This window comes from Hypanus sabinus, unplaced genomic scaffold (assembly GCF_030144855.1).
Source record: "Hypanus sabinus isolate sHypSab1 unplaced genomic scaffold, sHypSab1.hap1 scaffold_2305, whole genome shotgun sequence".
NCBI lineage: Eukaryota > Metazoa > Chordata > Chondrichthyes > Myliobatiformes > Dasyatidae > Hypanus > Hypanus sabinus.
The window spans coordinates 1-18,856 of record NW_026780419.1 but is presented as its reverse complement, the minus strand read 5'-3'; the positions used below and the strand labels follow the sequence as shown (position 1 = coordinate 18,856).

Sequence of the window (18,856 nt, the reverse complement as noted above, 5' to 3'; positions counted from 1 at the left end):
CAGGAAGGAGGTACAGGAGCCTCAGGACCCACACCACCAGGTTCAGGGACAGTTATTACTCCTCAACCATCAGGAAGGAGGTACAGGAACCTCAGGACCCACAAAACCAGGTTCAGGGACAGTTATTACCCCTCAACTATCAGGAAGGAGGTACAGGAGCCTCTGGACCCACACCACCAGGTTCAGGGACAGTTATCCCCCCTCAACCATCAGGAAGGAGGTACAGGAGCCTCAGGACCCACACCAACAGGTTCAGGGACAGTTATCACCCCTCAACCATCAGGAAGGAGGTACAGGAGCCTCTGGACCCACACCACCAGGTTCAGGGACAGTTATCACCCCTCAACCATCAGGAAGGAGGTACAGGAGCCTCTGGACCCACACCACCAGGTTCAGGGACGGTTATCCCCCCTCAACCATCAGGAAGGAGGTACAGGAGCCTCAGGACCCACACCAACAGGTTCAGGGACAGTTATCACCCCTCAACCATCAGGAAGGAGGTACAGGAGCCTCTGGACCCACACCACCAGGTTCAGGGATAGTTATTACCCCTCCAACATCAGGAAGGAGTTACAGGAGCCTCAGGACCCACACCACCAGGTTCAGGGACAGTTATCACCCCTCAACCATCAGGAAGGAGGTACAGGAGCCTCAGGACCCACACCACCAGGTTCAGGAACAGTTATTACCCCTCAACCATCAGGAAGGAGGTACAGGAGCCTCAGGACCCACACCACCAGGTTCAGGGACAGTTATCCCCCCTCAACCATCAGGAAGGAGGTACAGGAGCCTCAGGACCCACACCACCAGGTTCAGGGGCAGTTATTACCCCTGAACCATTTGGATGGAGGTACAGGAGCCTCAGGACCCACACCACCAGGTTCAGGGACAGTTAACACCCCTCAACCAGTAGGAAGGAGGTACAGGAGCTTCAGGACCCACACCAACAGGTTCAGGGAAGGTTATTACTCCTCAACCATCAGGAAGGAGGTACAGGAACCTCAGGACCTACAAAACCAGGTTCAGGGACAGTTATCACCCCTCAACCATCTGGAAGGAGGTACAGGAGCCTCAGGACCCACACCACCAGGTTCAGGGACAGTTATCACCTCTCAACCATCAGGAAGGAGGTACAGGAGCCTCAGGACCCACACCACCATGTTCAGGAACAGTTATTACCCCTCAACCATCAGGAAGGAGGTACAGGAGCCTCAGGACCCACACCACCAGGTTCAGGGACAGTTATCAGCCCTCAACCATCAGGAAGGAGGTACAGGAGCCTCAGGACCCACACCACCAGGTTCAGGGACAGTTATTACCCCTCAACCATCAGGAAGGAGGTACAGGAGCCTCAGGACCCACACCACCAGGTTCAGGGACAGTTATCACCCCTCAACCATCAGGAAGGAGGTACAGGAGCCTCTGGACCCACACCACCAGGTTCAGGGATAGTTATTACCCCTCAACCATCAGGAAGGAGGTACAGGAGCCTCAGGACCCACACCACCAGGTTCAGGGACAGTTATTATACAGTTATTATTAAATGGAGATCAGCGTGCGCAGGCGAGATGTTTCGATTGATTGTGGTAAGACTGCTCTAATCGGGAGCTCCAACTGCTGGTGAGTCAGTATCATATAACCGCATAACAATTACAGCACGGAAACAGGACATCTCGGCCCTTCTAGTCCGTGCTGAACGCTGACTCTCACCTAGTCCCACTGGCCCATATAACCATATCACAATTACAGCACGGAAACAGGCCATCTCGGCCCTTCTAGTCCGTGCCGAACGTTTACTCTCCCCTAGTCCCACTGGCCCATATAACCATATCAGAATTACAGCACGGAAACAGGGCATCTCGGCCCTCCTAGTCCGTGCCGAACGCTGACTCTCCCCTAGTCCCACTGGCCCATATAACCATATCACAATTACACACGGAAACAGGGCATCTCGGCCCTTCTAATCCGTGCTGAACGCTGACTCTCACCTAGTCCCACTGGCCCATATAACCATATAACAATTACAGCACGGAAACAGGCCATCTCGGCCCTTCTAGTCCGTGCCAAACGCTTACTCTCACCTAGTCCCACTGGCCCATATAACCATATCACAATTCCAGCACGGAAACAGGCCATCTCGGCCGTTCTAGTCCATGCCGAACGCTGACTCTCACCTAGTCCCACTGGCCCATATAACCATATCACAATTACAGCACGGAAACAGGCCATCTCGGCCCTTCTAGTCCGTGCCGAATGTTTACTCTCACCTTGTCCCACCGACCCACACTCACCCCATAACCCTCCATTCCTTTCCTGTCCATATACCGATCCAATTTTACTTTAAATGACAATACCGAACCTGCCTCTACCACTTCTACTGGAAGCTCGCTCCACACAGCTACCACTCTCTGAGTTAAGAAATTCCCCCTCGTGTTACCCCGAAACTTTTGCCCCCTAACTCCCAACTCATGTCCTCTTGTTTGAATCTCCCCTACTCTCAATGGAAAAAGCCAATCCACGTCAACTCTATCCATCCCCCTCATAATTTTAAATACCTCTATCCAGTCCCCCCCCAACCTTCTACGCTCCAAAGAATAAAGACCTAACTTGTTCAACCTTTCCCTGGGACTTAGGTGCTGAAACCCAGGTAACATTCTGGTAAATCTCCTCCGTACTCTCTCTATTTTGTTGACATCTTCCCGATAATTCCGGCAAAATCTACACCACGAACACAAAGGAACTCTCCAAGCAACTCTGCAAAAGGTTATTGAGAAGCACAAGTTGGGAGGTGGATGTCAGAAAGTTTTCAAGTCACTGAAAATGCCTTGGCGCGCTGTTTGGTCGATCAGGAAGAAACGGGAAGGGTCTGGCATTGAATCTGCCTGGGGCGGGCCGTCCTCAGAGACCGAGTGACCGTGCAGGAAGGGGACCGGGGAGACCTCTGACAGGACCTGAGACGGGGGAGACTGCGCGGAGAGCAAGCTTCAGCAGGCCCAGCTCTCTGGCGGAGAGGGAAAGAGAAAGCCAGTGTTGAAGAAAACTGACATGAGGCTGGAAGAAGGGTCTGTGGTCTGATGAGACCAAAATTGAGCTCTTTTGGCATCGGCCAAACACCTCTCATCATCAGAAACACAGACAGACAGACAGACAGACAGACAGACAGACAGACAGACAGACAGACAGACAGGCTTTATCGATCCCGAGGGGAAATTGGATTTCGTTACAGCCGCACCAACCAAGAATAGTGTAGAAATATAGCAATAGAAAACCATAGATAATTAGATAGTAATAAGTTAATCGTGCCAAGTGGAAATAAGTCCAGGATCAGCCTATTGGCTCAGGGTGTCTGACACTCCGAGGGAGGAGTTGTAAAGTTTGATGGCCACAGGTAGGAATGACTTCCTATGACGCTCAGTGTTACATCTCGGTGGAATGAGTCTCTGGCTGAATGTACTCCTGTGCCTAACCAGTACATTATGGAGTGGATGGGAGACATTGTCCAAGATGGCATGCAACTTGGACAGCATCCTCTTTTCAGACACCACCGTCAGAGAGTCCAGTTCCACCCCCACAACATCACCGGCCTTACGAATGAGTTTGTTGATTCTGTTGGTGTCTGCTACCCCAGCACACAACAGCAAACATGACAGCACTGGCCACCACAGACTCGTAGAACATCCTCAGCATCGTCCGGCAGACGTTAAAGGACCTCAGTCTCCTCAGGATGTAGAGACGGCTCTGACTCTTCTTGTGGACAGCCTCAGTGTTCTTTGACCAGTCCAGTTTATTGTCAATTCGTATCCCCAGTTATTTGTAATCCTCCACCATGTCTACACTGACCCCTTGGATGGAAACAGGGGTCACCGGTGCCTTGGCCCTCCTCAGGTCCACCACCAGCTCCTTAGTCTTTTTCACATTAAGCTGCAGATGATTCTGCTCGCACCATGTGACAAAGTTTCCCACCGTAGCCCTGTACTGATCCTCGTCTCCCTTGCTGATGCATCCGACTATGGCAGAGTCATCAGGAAACTTCTGAAGATGGCAAGACTCTGTGTTGTAGTTGAAGTCCGAGGTGTAGATGGTGAAGAGAAAGGGAGACAGGACAGTCCCCTGTGGAGCCCTAGTGCTGCTGACCACTCTGTCTGACACACAGTGTTGCAAGCGCATGTACTGTGGTCTGCCAGTCAGGTAATTAATAATCCATGACACCAGGGAAGCATCCGCCTGCGTCACTGTCAGCTTCTCACCCAGCAGAGCAGGGCGGATGGTGTTGAACGCACTGGAGAAGTCAAAAAACATGACCCTCACAGTGCTCGCCGGCTTGTCCAGGTGGGCGTAGACACGGTTCAGCGGGTAGACGATGGCATCCTCGACTCCTAGTCGGGGCTGATAGGCGAACTGGAGGGGGTCTAAGTGTGGCCTAACCATAGGCCGGAGATGCTCTAGAACAAGTCTCTCCAGGGTCTTCATGATGTGGGAGGTCAATGCCACGGGGCTGTTGTCAACACCCCATCCCTACCGTGAATCGCGGTGGTTTCTGCGTCATGCTGTGGGGGTGCTTCACTGCAGAAGGGCCCCGGCGGGCTGGTGAAGGTCGAGGGGATAACTGCCGGCACAGTACACAGTAAAAACGAGACGACGTTTTTCAACACAGGAAAAAGCTACACTAGACTACAGACCAACTGCAAGAGCTGGGCGTTAATGCTCCCTTGCCAAGACAAGTCAAGTCACTTTTATTGTTGTTTCGACCATAACTGCCGGCACAGTACACAGTGAAAACGAGACGACGTTTTTCAACACAGGAAAAAGCTACACTAGACTACAGACCAACTGCAAGAGCTGGGCGTTAATGCTCCCTTGCCAAGACAAGTCAAGTCACTTTTATTGGCGTTTCGACCATAACTGCCGGCACAGTACACAGTAAAAACGAGACGACGTTTTTCAACACAGGAAAAAGCTACACTAGACTACAGACCAACTGCAAGAGCTGGGCGTTAATGCTCCCTTGCCAAGACAAGTCAAGTCACTTTTATTGGCGTTTCGACCATAACTGCCGGCACAGTACACAGTAAAAACGAGACGACGTTTTTCAACACAGGAAAAAGCTACACTAGACTACAGACCAACTGCAAGAGCTGGGCGTTAATGCTCCCTTGCCAAGACAAGTCAAGTCACTTTTATTGTCGTTTCGACCATAACTGCCGGCACAGTACACAGTAAAAACGAGACAACAGTTTTCAACACAGGAAAAAGCTACACTAGACTACAGACCAACTGCAAGAGCTGGGCGTTAATGCTCCCTTGCCAAGACAAGTCAAGTCACTTTTATTGGCGTTTCGACCATAACTGCCGGCACAGTACACAGTAAAAACGAGACGACGTTTTTCAGGACTGTGGTGTTACATGACACAGTACAAAAACTAGACTGAACTACATAAAAACAACACAGGAAAAAGCTACACTAGACTACAGACCAACTGCAAGAGCTGGGCGTTAATGCTCCCTTGCCAAGACAAGTCAAGTCAACTTTTATTGGCATTTCCATGTAAGGGAGAAATACAAAGAGATCTCGGAGTCCTTGTTCATCAGTCATTGAAGGTGAATGAGCAAGTGCAGCAGGCAGTGAAGAAGGCTAATGGAATGGTGGCCTTTATTACAAAGGGAATTGAGTACAAGAGCAAGGAAATCCTCTTGCATTTGTACAGGGCCCTGGTGAGACCACACCTGGAGTATTGTGCACAGTTTTGGTCTCCAGGGTTAAGGAAGGACATCCCGGCTGTAGAGGAAGTGCAGCGTAGATTCACCAGGTTAATTCCTGGGATGTCCGGACTGTCTTACGCAGAGAGGTTAGAGAGACTGGGCTTGTACACGCTGGAATTAAGGAGATTGAGAGGGGATCTGATTGCAACATGTAAGATTATTAAGGGATTGGGCAAGATAGAGGCAGGAAATAAGTTCCAGATGCTGGGAGAGTCCAGTACCAGAGGGCATGGTTTGAGAATAAGGGGTAGGTCATTTAGGACAGAGTTAAGGAGAAACTTCTTCTCCCAGAGAGTTGTGGGGGTCTGGAATGCACTGCCTCGGAAGGCAGTGGAGGCCAATTCTCTGGATGCTTTCAAGAAGGAGCTAGATAGGTATCTTATGGATAGGGGAATCAAGGGATATGGGGACAAGGCAGGGACTGGGTATTGATAGTGAATGATCAGCCATGATCTCAGAATGGCGGCGCAGGCTCGAGGGGCCGAATGGTCTGCTTCTGCACCTCTTGTCTATTGACCCCAAGCATTAAAAACAGCAAAGTTAATGTCCTGGAGCGGCCAAGTCCGAGAGCCGTTGAGGGTTTGTGGCGGGACTTGGAAAGGGCTGCTGACTCGCGATCCCCCCCGCAGTCTGACAGGGCTTGAGCAGATTTGTAAAGAAGAATGGGGAAAAGTTAGTGCCCCGATGCGCGAAGCTGACGGAGGCCGTTCCACACAGGCTCCAGGCTGGATCGACTCAATGCTGACGAGACGGGGCTGAATACTGAGACCATCCATTACCTAGAGCTTCATATTGGTAGTTGATTTCGATCCCTTTGTAGTCTTCACTTTGACGCAGAAGGATCTTTCCCTGTCGATCAGCGTCGGAAAAGCCAAATTAAATCCACTGATTCGACGTTGTAAAACAATAAAACGCGAAGACTTCAGCGGGGGTGGGTGGGTGGGGATTTCTTCCCATAAGCCCCGGTAAATCTGCTTTGAAACTCTCGCCCTCTCCGTTCCCTCCCTCCAGATGATCTTCGGGGATCTGCTCCGGTTCTGCTGGCTGATGTTCCTGGTCCTGCTCGGATTCACGGCAGGTGAGGAGTGACCCTCTTCAGCCCTCCCTTCCTCCTCATCCCCCCCCTCCTCCCAAAGCCCCGCCGTTATCTACTGAGGGGATAACGGATCTTCCTTACTCTTCCTTCCTTCCCTCCGTCCTCCGTCCACCCTACTCTGTCCCCCTCATCTCCTTCCCTGCGTCCTCCGTCCACCCTACTCTGTCCCCCTCATCTCCTTCCCTGCGTCTGCCCCGCGTTCCCCCCCCCCCCCGCTCTTCCCCACTCCCCCACACTTTCCCCTCCCTGTTCTTCCCTGGTCTCCCCCCACTCACCTCTCTCCTCCTCTCTGCCCCCTACTGACCCTGCCTCTCCCTCTCTCCCCTTCTCACCCCAAATCCCCCTCTCTGCCTCTCCCTCCCATGTTCCCCTCATCCCTTTATCCCCCTCCACCCTCTTTCTCCTCTCTCATCCCTCCCTCCCACTCTCTCACCTCTCCCCACTTGCTCTTCCCCTTGTCCCCACTCTATCCCCTACTCTCACCACCTTTCACCCCCTCTAACTCCCCACTCGCTCCCGCTCCCAATCTCTGCACCACATCTGTCCCTCGCTCTCTTCCCCTTCTCTCTCCCCCTCATTCCTCCACCCACCCCCTCTCCCCCTCACACCCCCTCTGTCTCCTCCTCTCTTTCCCCTTCCCTCTCTCCCCTCTTCTCTGCTCCCACCCCCTCTCCCTCCTCCACTGTCTCCCCCTCTCTTTCCCCTCTCATTCTCTCTCTCCCCTTTCCTCTTCTCTCCCCCTCCCCTTCACCCCCTCTCTCCCCCATTCTCCCTTCTCTCTCTCTGCCCCCTTTCACTCACTCACTCACTCGATCTCCCCTGCCTCTCTCTCTCCCCTTCACCCCCTCTCTCCCCCGTTTTCCCTTCTCTCTCTCTGCCCCCTTTCACTCACTCACTCACTCGATCTCCCCTTTCCTCTCCTCTCTCCCCTTCACCCCCTCTCTCCCCCGTTTTCCCTTCTCTCTCTCTGCCTCCTTTCACTCACTCGATCTCCCCTGCCTCTCTCTCTCCCACCCCCTCTCCCTCCTCCACTGTCTCCCCCCTCTTTCCCCTCTCATTCTCTCTCTCCCCTTTCCTCTCCTCTCTCCTCTCTCCCCTTCACCCCCTCTCTCCCCCATTCTCCCTTCTCTCTCTCTGCCTCCTTTCACTCACTCACTCACTCGATCTCCCCTGCCTCTCTCTCTCCCACCCCCTCTCCCTCCTCCACTGTCTCCCCCCTCTTTCCCCTCTCATTCTCTCTCTCCCCTTTCCTCTTCTCTCCCCCTCCCCTTCACCCCCTCTCTCCCCCATTCTCCCTTCTCTCTCTCTGCATCCTTTCACTCACTCACTCACTCGATCTCCCCTGCCTCTCTCTCCCCTTTCTTCTTCTGTCCTCTCTCCCCTCTCCCCTTCACCCCCTCTCTCCCCTGTTTTCCTTTCTCTCTCTCTGCCCCCTTTCACTCACTCACTCACTCACTCGATCTCCCCTGCCTCTCTCTCTCCCACCCCCTCTCCCTCCTCCACTCTCCCCCTCTCTTTCCCCTCTCATTCTCTCTCTCCCCTTTCCTCTTCTCTCCCCTCTCCCCTTCACCCCCTCTCTCCCCGTTTTCCCTTCTCTCTCTCTCTGCCCCCTTTCACTCACTCACTCACTCACTCGATCTCCCCTGCCTCTCTCTCTCCCCTTTCCTCTTCTGTCCTCTCTCCCCTCTCCCCTTCACCCCTCTCTCCCCGTTTTCCCTTCTCTCTCTCTGCCCCCTTTCTCACTCACTCACTCACTCACTCGATCTCCCCTGCCTCTCTCTCTCCCACCCCCTCTCCCTCCTCCACTGTCTCCCCCTCTCTTTCCCCTCTCATTCTCTCTCTCCCCTTTCCTCTTCTCTCCCCTCTCCCCTTCACCCCCTCTCTCCCCCGTTTTCCCTTCTCTCTCTCTGCCCCCTTTCTCTCACTCACTCACTCACTCGATCTCCCCTGCCTCTCTCTCTCCCCTTTCCTCTTCTCTCCCCTCTCCCCTTCACCCCCTCTCTCCCCCGTTTTCCCTTCTCTCTCTCTGCCCCCTTTCTCTCACTCACTCACTCACTCGATCTCCCCTGCCTCTCTCTCTCCCACCCCCTCTCCCTCCTCCACTGTCTCCCCCTCTCTTTCCCCTCTCATTCTCTCTCTCTCCCCTTTCCTCTTCTCTCCCCTCTCCCCTTCACCCCCTCTCTCCCCCGTTTTCCCTTCTCTCTCTCTGCCCCCTTTCTCTCACTCACTCACTCACTCGATCTCCCCTGCCTCTCTCTCTCCCCTTCACCCCCTCTCTCCCCCGTTTTCCCTTCTCTCTCTCTGCCCCCTTTCACTCACTCACTCACTCGATCTCCCCTGCCTCTCTCTCTCCCACCCCCTCTCCCTCCTCCGCTCTCCCCCTCTCTTTCCCCTCTCATTCTCTCACTCCCCTTTCCTCTTCTCTCCCCCTCCCCTTCACCCCCTCTCTCCCCCATTCTCCCTTCTCTCTCTCATCCTTTCACTCACTCACTCACTCGATCTCCCCTGCCTCTCTCTCCCCTTTCTTCTTCTGTCCTCTCTCCCCTCTCCCCTTCACCCCCTCTCTCCCCCGTTTTCCTTTCTCTCTCTCTGCCCCCTTTCACTCACTCACTCACTCACTCGATCTCCCCTGCCTCTCTCTCTCCCACCCCCTCTCCCTCCTCCACTGTCTCCCCCTCTCTTTCCCCTCTCATTCTCTCTCTCCCCTTTCTTCTTCTCTCCCCTCTCCCCTTCACCCCCTCTCTCCCCGTTTTCCCTTCTCTCTCTCTCTGCCCCCTTTCACTCACTCACTCACTCACTCGATCTCCCCTGCCTCTCTCTCTCCCCTTTCCTCTTCTGTCCTCTCTCCCCTCTCCCCTTCACCCCCTCTCTCCCCGTTTTCCCTTCTCTCTCTCTGCCCCCTTTCTCTCACTCACTCACTCACTCACTCGATCTCCCCTGCCTCTCTCTCTCCCACCCCCTCTCCCTCCTCCACTGTCTCCCCCTCTCTTTCCCCTCTCATTCTCTCTCTCCCCTCTCCCCTTCACCCCCTCTCTCCCCCATTCTCCCTTCTCTCTCTCTGCCTCCTTTCACTCACTCACTCACTCGATCTCCCCTGCCTCTCTCTCTCCCACCCCCCTCTCCCTCCTCCACTGTCTCCCCCTCTCTTTCCCCTCTCATTCTCTCTCTCCCCTTTCCTCTTCTCTCCCCTCTCCCCTTCACCCCCTCTCTCCCCGTTTTCCCTTCTCTCTCTCTGCCCCCTTTCACTCACTCACTCACTCGATCTCCCCTGCCTCTCTCTCTCCCACCCCCTCTCCCTCCTCCGCTCTCCCCCTCTCTTTCCCCTCTCATTCTCTCTCTCCCCTTTCCTCTTCTGTCCTCTCTCCCCTCTCCCCTTCACCCCCTCTCTCCCCGTTTTCCCTTCTCTCTCTCACTCACTCACTCACTCGATCTCCCCTGCCTCTCTCTCTCCCCTTCACCCCCTCTCTCCCCGTTTTCCCTTCTCTCTCTCTGCCCCCTTTCACTCCACCCTACAACTCGATCTCCCCTGCCTCTCCCCTCTCCCCTTCACCCCCTCTCTCCCCGTTTTCCCTTCTCTCTTTCACTCACTCACTCACTCGATCTCCCCTGCCTCTCCCCTCTCCCCTTCACCCCCTCTCTCCCCGTTTTCCCTTCTCTCTCTCTGCCCCCTTTCACTCACTCACTCGATCTCCCCTGCCTCTCTCTCTCCCCTTCACCCCCTCTCTCCCCGTTTTCCCTTCTCTCTCTCTGCCCCCTTTCACTCACTCACTCACTCCATCTCCCCTGCCTCTCTCTCTCCCACCCCCTCTCCCTCCTCCACTGTCTCCCCCTCTCTTTCCCCTCTCATTCTCTCTCTCCCCTCTCCCCTTCACCCCCTCTCTCCCCCATTCTCCCTTCTCTCTCTCTGCCTCCTTTCACTCACTCACTCACTCGATCTCCCCTGCCTCTCTCTCTCCCCTTCACCCCCTCTCTCCCCATTCTCCCTTCTCTCTCTCTGCCCCCTTTCACTCACTCACTCACTCACTCACTCGATCTCCCCTGCCTCTCTCTCTCCCCTTCACCCCCTCTCTCCCCGTTTTCCCTTCTCTCTCTCTGCCCCCTTTCACTCACTCACTCACTCACTCGATCTCCCCTTTCCTCTCCTCTCTCCCCTCTCCCCTTCACCCCCTCTCTCCCCGTTTTCCCTTCTCTCTCTCACTCACTCACTCACTCACTCCATCTCCCCTGCCTCTCTCCCCTTCACCCCCTCTCTCCCCGTTTTCCCTTCTCTCCCTCTGCCCCCTTTCTCTCACTCACTCCATCTCCCCTGCCTCTCTCTCCCCTTCACCCCCTCTCTCCCCGTTTTCCCTTCTCTCTCTCTGCCCCCTTTCTCTCACTCACTCACTCACTCACTCGATCTCCCCTGCCTCTCTCTCTCCCCTTCACCCCCTCTCTCCCCATTCTCCCTTCTCTCTCTCTCTCACTCACTCACTCGATCTCCCCTGCCTCTCTCTCTCCCCTTCACCCCCTCTCTCCCCGTTTTCCCTTCTCTCTCTCTCACTCACTCACTCACTCCATCTCCCCTGCCTCTCTCTCTCCCCTTCACCCCCTCTCTCCCCATTCTCCCTTCTCTCTCTCACTCACTCACTCACTCACTCGATCTCCCCTGCCCCTCTCTCTCCCAGCTTTCCACATCACGTTCCAGACCCTGGAGCCAGACCTGTGGCCTCACTTCCGAGATTTCAGCACCTGCCTCTTCACCATGTTCCAGCTGTTCCTGGGGCTGCTCGACATCCCCATCAACTACGAGAAGTGGACGCCGGCCATCATCAAGGTCCTCTACGTCTCCTACATGGTGTTCGCCTTCCTGCTGATGGTCAACCTGCTCATCGCCATGATGGGCGACACGCACTGGCGTGTGGCGCACGAGCGAGACCAGCTGTGGAGGGCCCAGGTACAGCAACATCTGGCTGGGCTGCTGGCATGCACATCTGGGCACAGGGTGATCAATACCTCACACATCTGGGCACAGGGAGATCAATACCTCACACATCTGGGCACAGGGAGATCAATACCTCTCACATCTGGACACTTGGTGATCAATTCCTCACACATCTGGGCACAGGGAGATCAATACCTCACACATCTGGACACTTGGTGATCAATACCTCACACATCTGGGCACAGGGAGATCAATACCTCACACATCTGGACACTTGGTGATCAATACCTCACACATCTGGGCACAGGGAGATCAATACCTCACACATCTGGACACTTGGTGATCAATACCTCACACATCTGGGCACAGGGTGATCAATACCTCACACATCTGGGCACAGGGAGATCAATACCTCACACATCTGGGCACAGGGAGATCAATACCTCACACATCTGGACACTTGGTGATCAATACCTCACACATCTGGGCACAGGGAGATCAATACCTCACACATCTGGAGACAGGGGTGATCAATACCTCACACATCTGAGCACAGGGAGATCAATACCTCACACATCTGGGCACAGGGAGATCAATACCTCACACATCTGGACTCTTGGTGATCAATACCTCACACATCTGGGCACAGGGAGATCAATACCTCACACATCTGGACACGGGGGTGATCAATACCTCACACATCTGGGCACAGGGAGATCAATACCTCACACATCTGGACACTTGGTGATCAATACCTCACACATCTGGGCACAGGGAGATCAATACCTCACACATCTGGACACTTGGTGATCAATACCTCACACATCTGGGCAGAGGGTGATCAATACCTCACACATCTGGACACAGGGAGATCAATACCTCACACATCTGGACACGGGGGTGATCAATACCTCACACATCTGCGCATGGGGGTGATCAATACCTCACACATCTGGACACGGGGGTGATCAATACCTCACACATCTGGACACGGGGGTGATCAATACCTCACACATCTGGACACGGGGGTGATCAATACCTCACACATCTGGGCACAGGGTGATCAATACCTCACACATCTGGAGACGGGGTGATCAATACCTCACACATCTGGACACATCGTGATCAATACCTCACACATCTGGACACGGGGGTGATCAATACCTCACACATCTGGACACGGGGGTGATCAATACCTCACACATCTGGACACATCGTGATCAATACCTCACACATCTGGACACGGGGGTGATCAATACCTCACACATCTGGGCACAGGGTGATCAATACCTCACACATCTGGAGACGGGGTGATCAATACCTCTCACATCTGGACACGGGGGTGATCAATACCTCACACATCTGGACACGGGGTGATCAATACCTCACACATCTGGGCACAGGGTGATCAATACCTCACACATCTGGAGACGGGGTGATCAATACCTCTCACATCTGGACACGGGGGTGATCAATACCTCACACATCTGGACACGGGGTGATCAATACCTCACACATCTGGAGACAGGGGTGATCAATACCTCACACATCTGGACACATCGTGATCAATACCTCACACATCTGGGCACGGTGATCAATACCTCACACATCTGGAGACGGGGTGATCAATACCTCTCACATCTGGACACGGGGGTGATCAATACCTCACACATCTGGACACAGGGTGATCAATACCTCACACATCTGGACACGGGGGTGATCAATACCTCATACATCTGGACACATCGTGATCAATACCTCACACATCTGGACACATCGTGATCAATACCTCACACATTTGGACACAGGGTGACCCCGATACCTCACACATCTGGGCACGGGGGTGACCCGATACACATCTGGACACAGGGAAATCAATACCTCTCACATCTGGACACATCGTGATCAATACCTCACACATCTGGACACGGGGGTGATCAATACCTCACACATCTGGACACGGGGGTGATCAATACCTCACACATCTGGACACGTGGTGATCAATACCTCACACATCTGGACACGTGGTGATCAATACCTCACACATCTGGACACGGGGTGATCAATACCTCACACATCTGGGCACAGGGTGACCTGATACCTCACACATCTGGACACAGGGTGATCAATACCTCACACATCTGGACACGGGGTGATCAATACCTCACACATCTGGACACGGGGGTGATCAATACCTCACACATCTGGACACAGGGTGATCAATACCTCACACATCTGGACACAGGGGTGATCAATGCCTCACACATCTGGACACAGGGTGATCAATACCTCACACATCTGGACACGGGGGTGATCAATACCTCACACATCTGCGCATGGGGTGATCAATACCTCACACATCTGGACACATCGTGATCAATACCTCACACATCTGGACACGGGGGTGATCAATACCTCACACATCTGCGCACGGGGGTGATCAATACCTCACACATCTGGACACGGGGTGATCAATACCTCACACATCTGGACACGGGGGTGATCAATACCTCACACATCTGGACACGGGTGATCAATGCCTCACACATCTGGACACATCGTGATCAATACCTCACACATCTGCGCACGGGGGTGATCAATACCTCACACATCTGGACACGGGGGTGATCAATACCTCACACATCTGGACACAGGGGGTGATCAATACCTCACACATCTGGACACGGGGGTGATCAATACCTCACACATCTGGACACGGGGGTGATCAATACCTCACACATCTGGACACAGGGGGTGATCAATACCTCACACATCTGGGCACAGGGGTGATCAATACCTCACACATCTGGACACGGGGGTGATCAATACCTCACACATCTGGACACAGGGGGTGATCAATACCTCACACATCTGGGCACGGGGGTGACCCGATACACATCTGGACACAGGGTGATCAATACCTCACACATCTGGACACAGGGTTATCAATACCTCACACATTTGGACACAGGGTGACCCCGATACCTCACACATCTGGACACGGGGGTGATCAATACCTCACACATCTGGACACAGGGTGACCCCGATACCTCACACATCTGGGCACGGGGGTGACCTGATACACATCTGGGCACGGGGGTGACCCGATACCTCTCACATCCGATGACCTCAAGCCGTCCCTCTCGTTCTGCCCCATCTCTCCGGTTGTCTCCTCTCCCCCCCACCCCACCCCTTCCCTCTGCCATCGGCAACACCCCCGCTCACCTCTCTCTCTGTGTCCCCTCCGACAGGTCGTGGCCACGACCATCCTCCTCGAGAGGCACTTGCCAAGGTTCCTGTGGCCGAGGGTGGGCATCGATGGGGAGAGCGTGGGTCTGGGCAACAGCTGGTACCTCAGGTGGGTCTGGGGGCGGGGGGGGGGGAGATTGCGGAGTGCAGGGAGTGGGTGGGGGAATGGAATTGGTACCGTACCGTCCCGTAGGCCGAGGTCCCGTTCCCCTGTCGGACTGTCCGATATCCTGTCCGTCGTTACGGGGTTTAATTGTTCGATCTGTACCGTACCCTCCTGTAGGCCGAGGTCCCGTTCCCCTGTCGGACTGTCCGATATCCTGTCCGTCGTTACGGGGTTTAATTGTTCGATCTGTACCGTACCCTCCTGTAGGCCGAGGTCCCGTTCCCCTGTCGGACTGTCCGATATCCTGTCCGTCGTTACGGGGTTTAATTGTTCGATCTGTACCGTACCCTCCTGTAGGCCGAGGTCCCGTTCCCCTGTCGGACTGTCCGTCGTTACGGGGTTTAATTGTTCAATCTGTACCGTACCCTCCTGTAGGCCGAGGTCCCGTTCCCCTGTCGGACTGTCCGATATCCTGTCCGTCGTTGCGGGGTTTAATTGTTCGATCTGTACCGTACCCTCCTGTAGGCCGAGGTCCCGTTCCCCTGTCGGTCTGTTCGATATCCTGTCCGTCGTTACGGGGTTTAATTGTTCGATCTGTACCGTACCGTCCTGTAGGCCGAGGTCCCGTTCCCCTGTCGGACTGTCCGATATCCTGTCCGTCGTTACGGGGTTTAATTGTTCAATCTGTACCGTACCCTCCTGTAGGCCGAGGTCCCGTTCCACTGTCGGACTGTCCGATATCCTATCCGTCGTTACGGGGTTTAATTGTTCGATCTGTACCGTACCCTCCTGTAGGCCGAGGTCCCGTTCCACTGTCGGACTGTCCGATATCCTGTCCGTCGTTACGGGGTTTAATTGTTCGATCTGTACCGTACCCTCCTGTAGGCCGAGGTCCCCGTTCCCCTGTCGGACTGTCCGATATCCTGTCCGTCGTTACGGGGTTTAATTGTTCGATCTGTACCGTACCCTCCTGTAGGCCGAGGTCCCGTTCCCCTGTCGGACTGTCCGATATCCTGTCCGTCGTTACGGGGTTTAATTGTTCGATCTGTACCGTACCCTCCTGTAGGCCGAGGTCCCGTTCCCCTGTCGGACTGTCCGATATCCTGTCCGTCGTTACGGGGGTTTAATTGTTCGATCTGTACCGTACCCTCCTGTAGGCCGAGGTCCCGTTCCCCTGTCGGACTGTCCGTCGTTACGGGGTTTAATTGTTCAATCTGTACCGTACCCTCCTGTAGGCCGAGGTCCCGTTCCCCTGTCGGACTGTCCGATATCCTGTCCGTCGTTGCGGGGTTTAATTGTTCGATCTGTACCGTACCCTCCTGTAGGCCGAGGTCCCGTTCCCCTGTCGGACTGTCCGTCGTTACGGGGTTTAATTGTTCGATCTGTACCGTACCGTCCTGTAGGCCGAGGTCCCGTTCCCCTGTCGGACTGTCCGATATCCTGTCCGTCGTTACGGGGTTTAATTGTTCAATCTGTACCGTACCCTCCTGTAGGCCGAGGTCCCGTTCCACTGTCGGACTGTCCGATATCCTGTCCGTCGTTACGGGGTTTAATTGTTCGATCTGTACCGTACCCTCCTGTAGGCCGAGGTCCCGTTCCCCTGTCGGTCTGTCCGATATCCTGTCCGTCGTTACGGGGTTTAATTGTTCGATCTGTACCGTAAGCTCCTGTGGGCCGAGGTCCCGTTCCCCTGTCGGACTGTCCGATATCCTGTCCGTCGTTACGGGGTTTAATTGTTCAATCTGTACCGTACCCTCCTGTAGGCCGAGGTCCCGTTCCCCTGTCGGTCTGTCCGATATCCTGTCCGTCGTTGCGGGGTTTAATTGTTCAATCTGTACCGTACCCTCCTGTAGGCCGAGGTCCCGTTACCCTCTCGGTCTGTCCGATATCCTGTCCGTCATTACGGGGTTTAATTGTTCAATCTGTACCATACCCTCCTGTAGGCCAAGGTCCCGTTCCCCTGTCGGACTGTCCGATATCCTGTCCGTCGTTACGGGGTTTAATTGTTCGATCTGTACCGTACCCTCCTGTAGGCCGAGGTCCCGTTCCCCTGTCGGTCTGCTCCGCGCTCCAGGCCTGTATAGTTGACCCCCACCCCTGCCCCTCTCTTTCCCGCAGAGTGGAAGATCGTATCGACGTGGGGGGCCAGAAGGTTCGACGTTATGCCCAGCACTTCCGGCCTGCGGAGCAGGCATCCCGCGAGAAGGGGCAAAGGTCGCCAGCGGGGCAGGGCTGGGAGATCGTCCGTCGAACGGCTCTGCAGGGCGAGGGGCCCGACCGGGTCTATCACGTGTGAACAGGGGGGCCCGCAGGGAAAGCGGGTGGGGGGGGGCAGTCATCGACCGGGGGAGGGAGGGACGTGCGTGTAGGGCAGCAGGAGCGGTAGGGATGGAGGGAAGAGGAACCGAAGGAGAGGGGGAAGAGGGAAGGAAGGGGACTGAAAGGGGGAAACAGGTAGGCAGGAGGAATGGGGAAAGGAGGACAGGCAGGTGAGGGAGGGGTGTGATGAGGGGGGACTGTTCAAGAGGGGGATGGAGTTTGGGGGCAAGAGGAGAACGTTCAATATGGGGAAGGTACATTTGTGAGGGGAAGAGAGGAGGGAGTAGGCGTGAAGGAGAGTAAGGAGGAGAGATGGAAGAGAGGAAGATTTGAGAGGGGGAAGATAGGAGGGTACAAGAGGGGGAAGGGAGGGAGTGATGGGGAAAGTGAGGAGGGGAGAGGAAGAGAGGAGGCGCTGAGATGGGGAGGTAGGAGTGTTCTCGAATGGGGAACGGAGTTCTAGAAGGGACGTTGGTGGGGGGGAAGAGGAGTATTGAGAAAGTGAGGAGGGGATAGAGGGCAAAGAGGAAGGGGAATGGGGAGGATTCGGGTGGGATGAAAGGAGCATTTGAGGGGGACGGGTGGATGAGGAGAGGAGGAAGGAGAAGAGGGAGGATTCGAGGGGGAGGGGAGAATTTGAGAGGGGGAACAAAGAGGAGTTGAAGAGGCGTAAGAGAGGAGCGAGGGGGAGAAGAGGGGAGGGAGTGAGGAGAGTGGGCAAGAGGAGGGTTCAAGAGAGGAGGGGGAGGGAGGGGTAGCGAGGGATCGAGGAGGGAAAGCGATTTGAAATGGGGACATGGACGTCCCTCTCCCCTCCCCGCGTGTCTCCTATCTCGACACCCGATCACAGCGTACGGACAGGGCGAGGATACTCCCCGTACCTTCTCTGGCTCGAAGTCCCCTCCGTGTTCGGCTCCGTGGAGATTCCCTCAGGGATGGGAACCGATTCGAGCATCTTCACCAGCGGGAATAAACAGGCTTGAAAACTTGTCACAGTGTCTGTGTGTGAGTGTGGCCGTTTATTGTGTGTCCCTGTGCATGTGTGTGTGTCTGTGTGTGTGCCGTGTGTATGTGTGAGTGTGTGTGAGTGTTTAAGTCTGTGTCTCTGTCTGTTTGTGTGCACATCTGTGTGTGGATGTGATAAGTGTGTGTCTCTGTGTGTGTTGTAATGGTATGTGTGTGTTTCTGTGTGTGTGTGTGTGTGTGTGTGTGAGTGTGTGTTGGTGACTCTGTGTGTGTGTGTCTGTGTGTGTGTGTGTGTGTGTGTGTGTGTGTGTGTGTGTGTGTGTGTGTGTGTGTCTGTGTGTGTGTGTGTGTGTGTCTGTGTGTGTGTGTGTGAGCGTGTGTGTGTGTGTGTGTCTGTGTGTGTGTGTGCGTGTGTGTGTCTGTGTGTGTGTGTGAGTGT

At 54.7% G+C, this 18,856-nt stretch overlaps 1 protein-coding gene across 1 annotated transcript in view; it reads left to right on the top strand.

The window, feature by feature from the left end:
* LOC132387876 (transient receptor potential cation channel subfamily V member 6-like) overlaps window positions 1-17,435 on the top strand; it is a 34,032-nt gene extending 16,597 nt beyond the window's left edge. Inside the window, exons 3-6 of the mRNA XM_059960210.1 lie at window positions 6,772-6,838; window positions 11,521-11,789; window positions 15,029-15,135; window positions 17,251-17,435. Coding sequence (XP_059816193.1) covers window positions 6,772-6,838; window positions 11,521-11,789; window positions 15,029-15,135; window positions 17,251-17,428 — 621 coding nt within the window. The 3' untranslated portion in view covers window positions 17,429-17,435. The remainder of the gene's footprint in view (window positions 1-6,771; window positions 6,839-11,520; window positions 11,790-15,028; window positions 15,136-17,250) is intronic.
* Window positions 17,436-18,856: the final 1,421 nt, after the last annotated feature.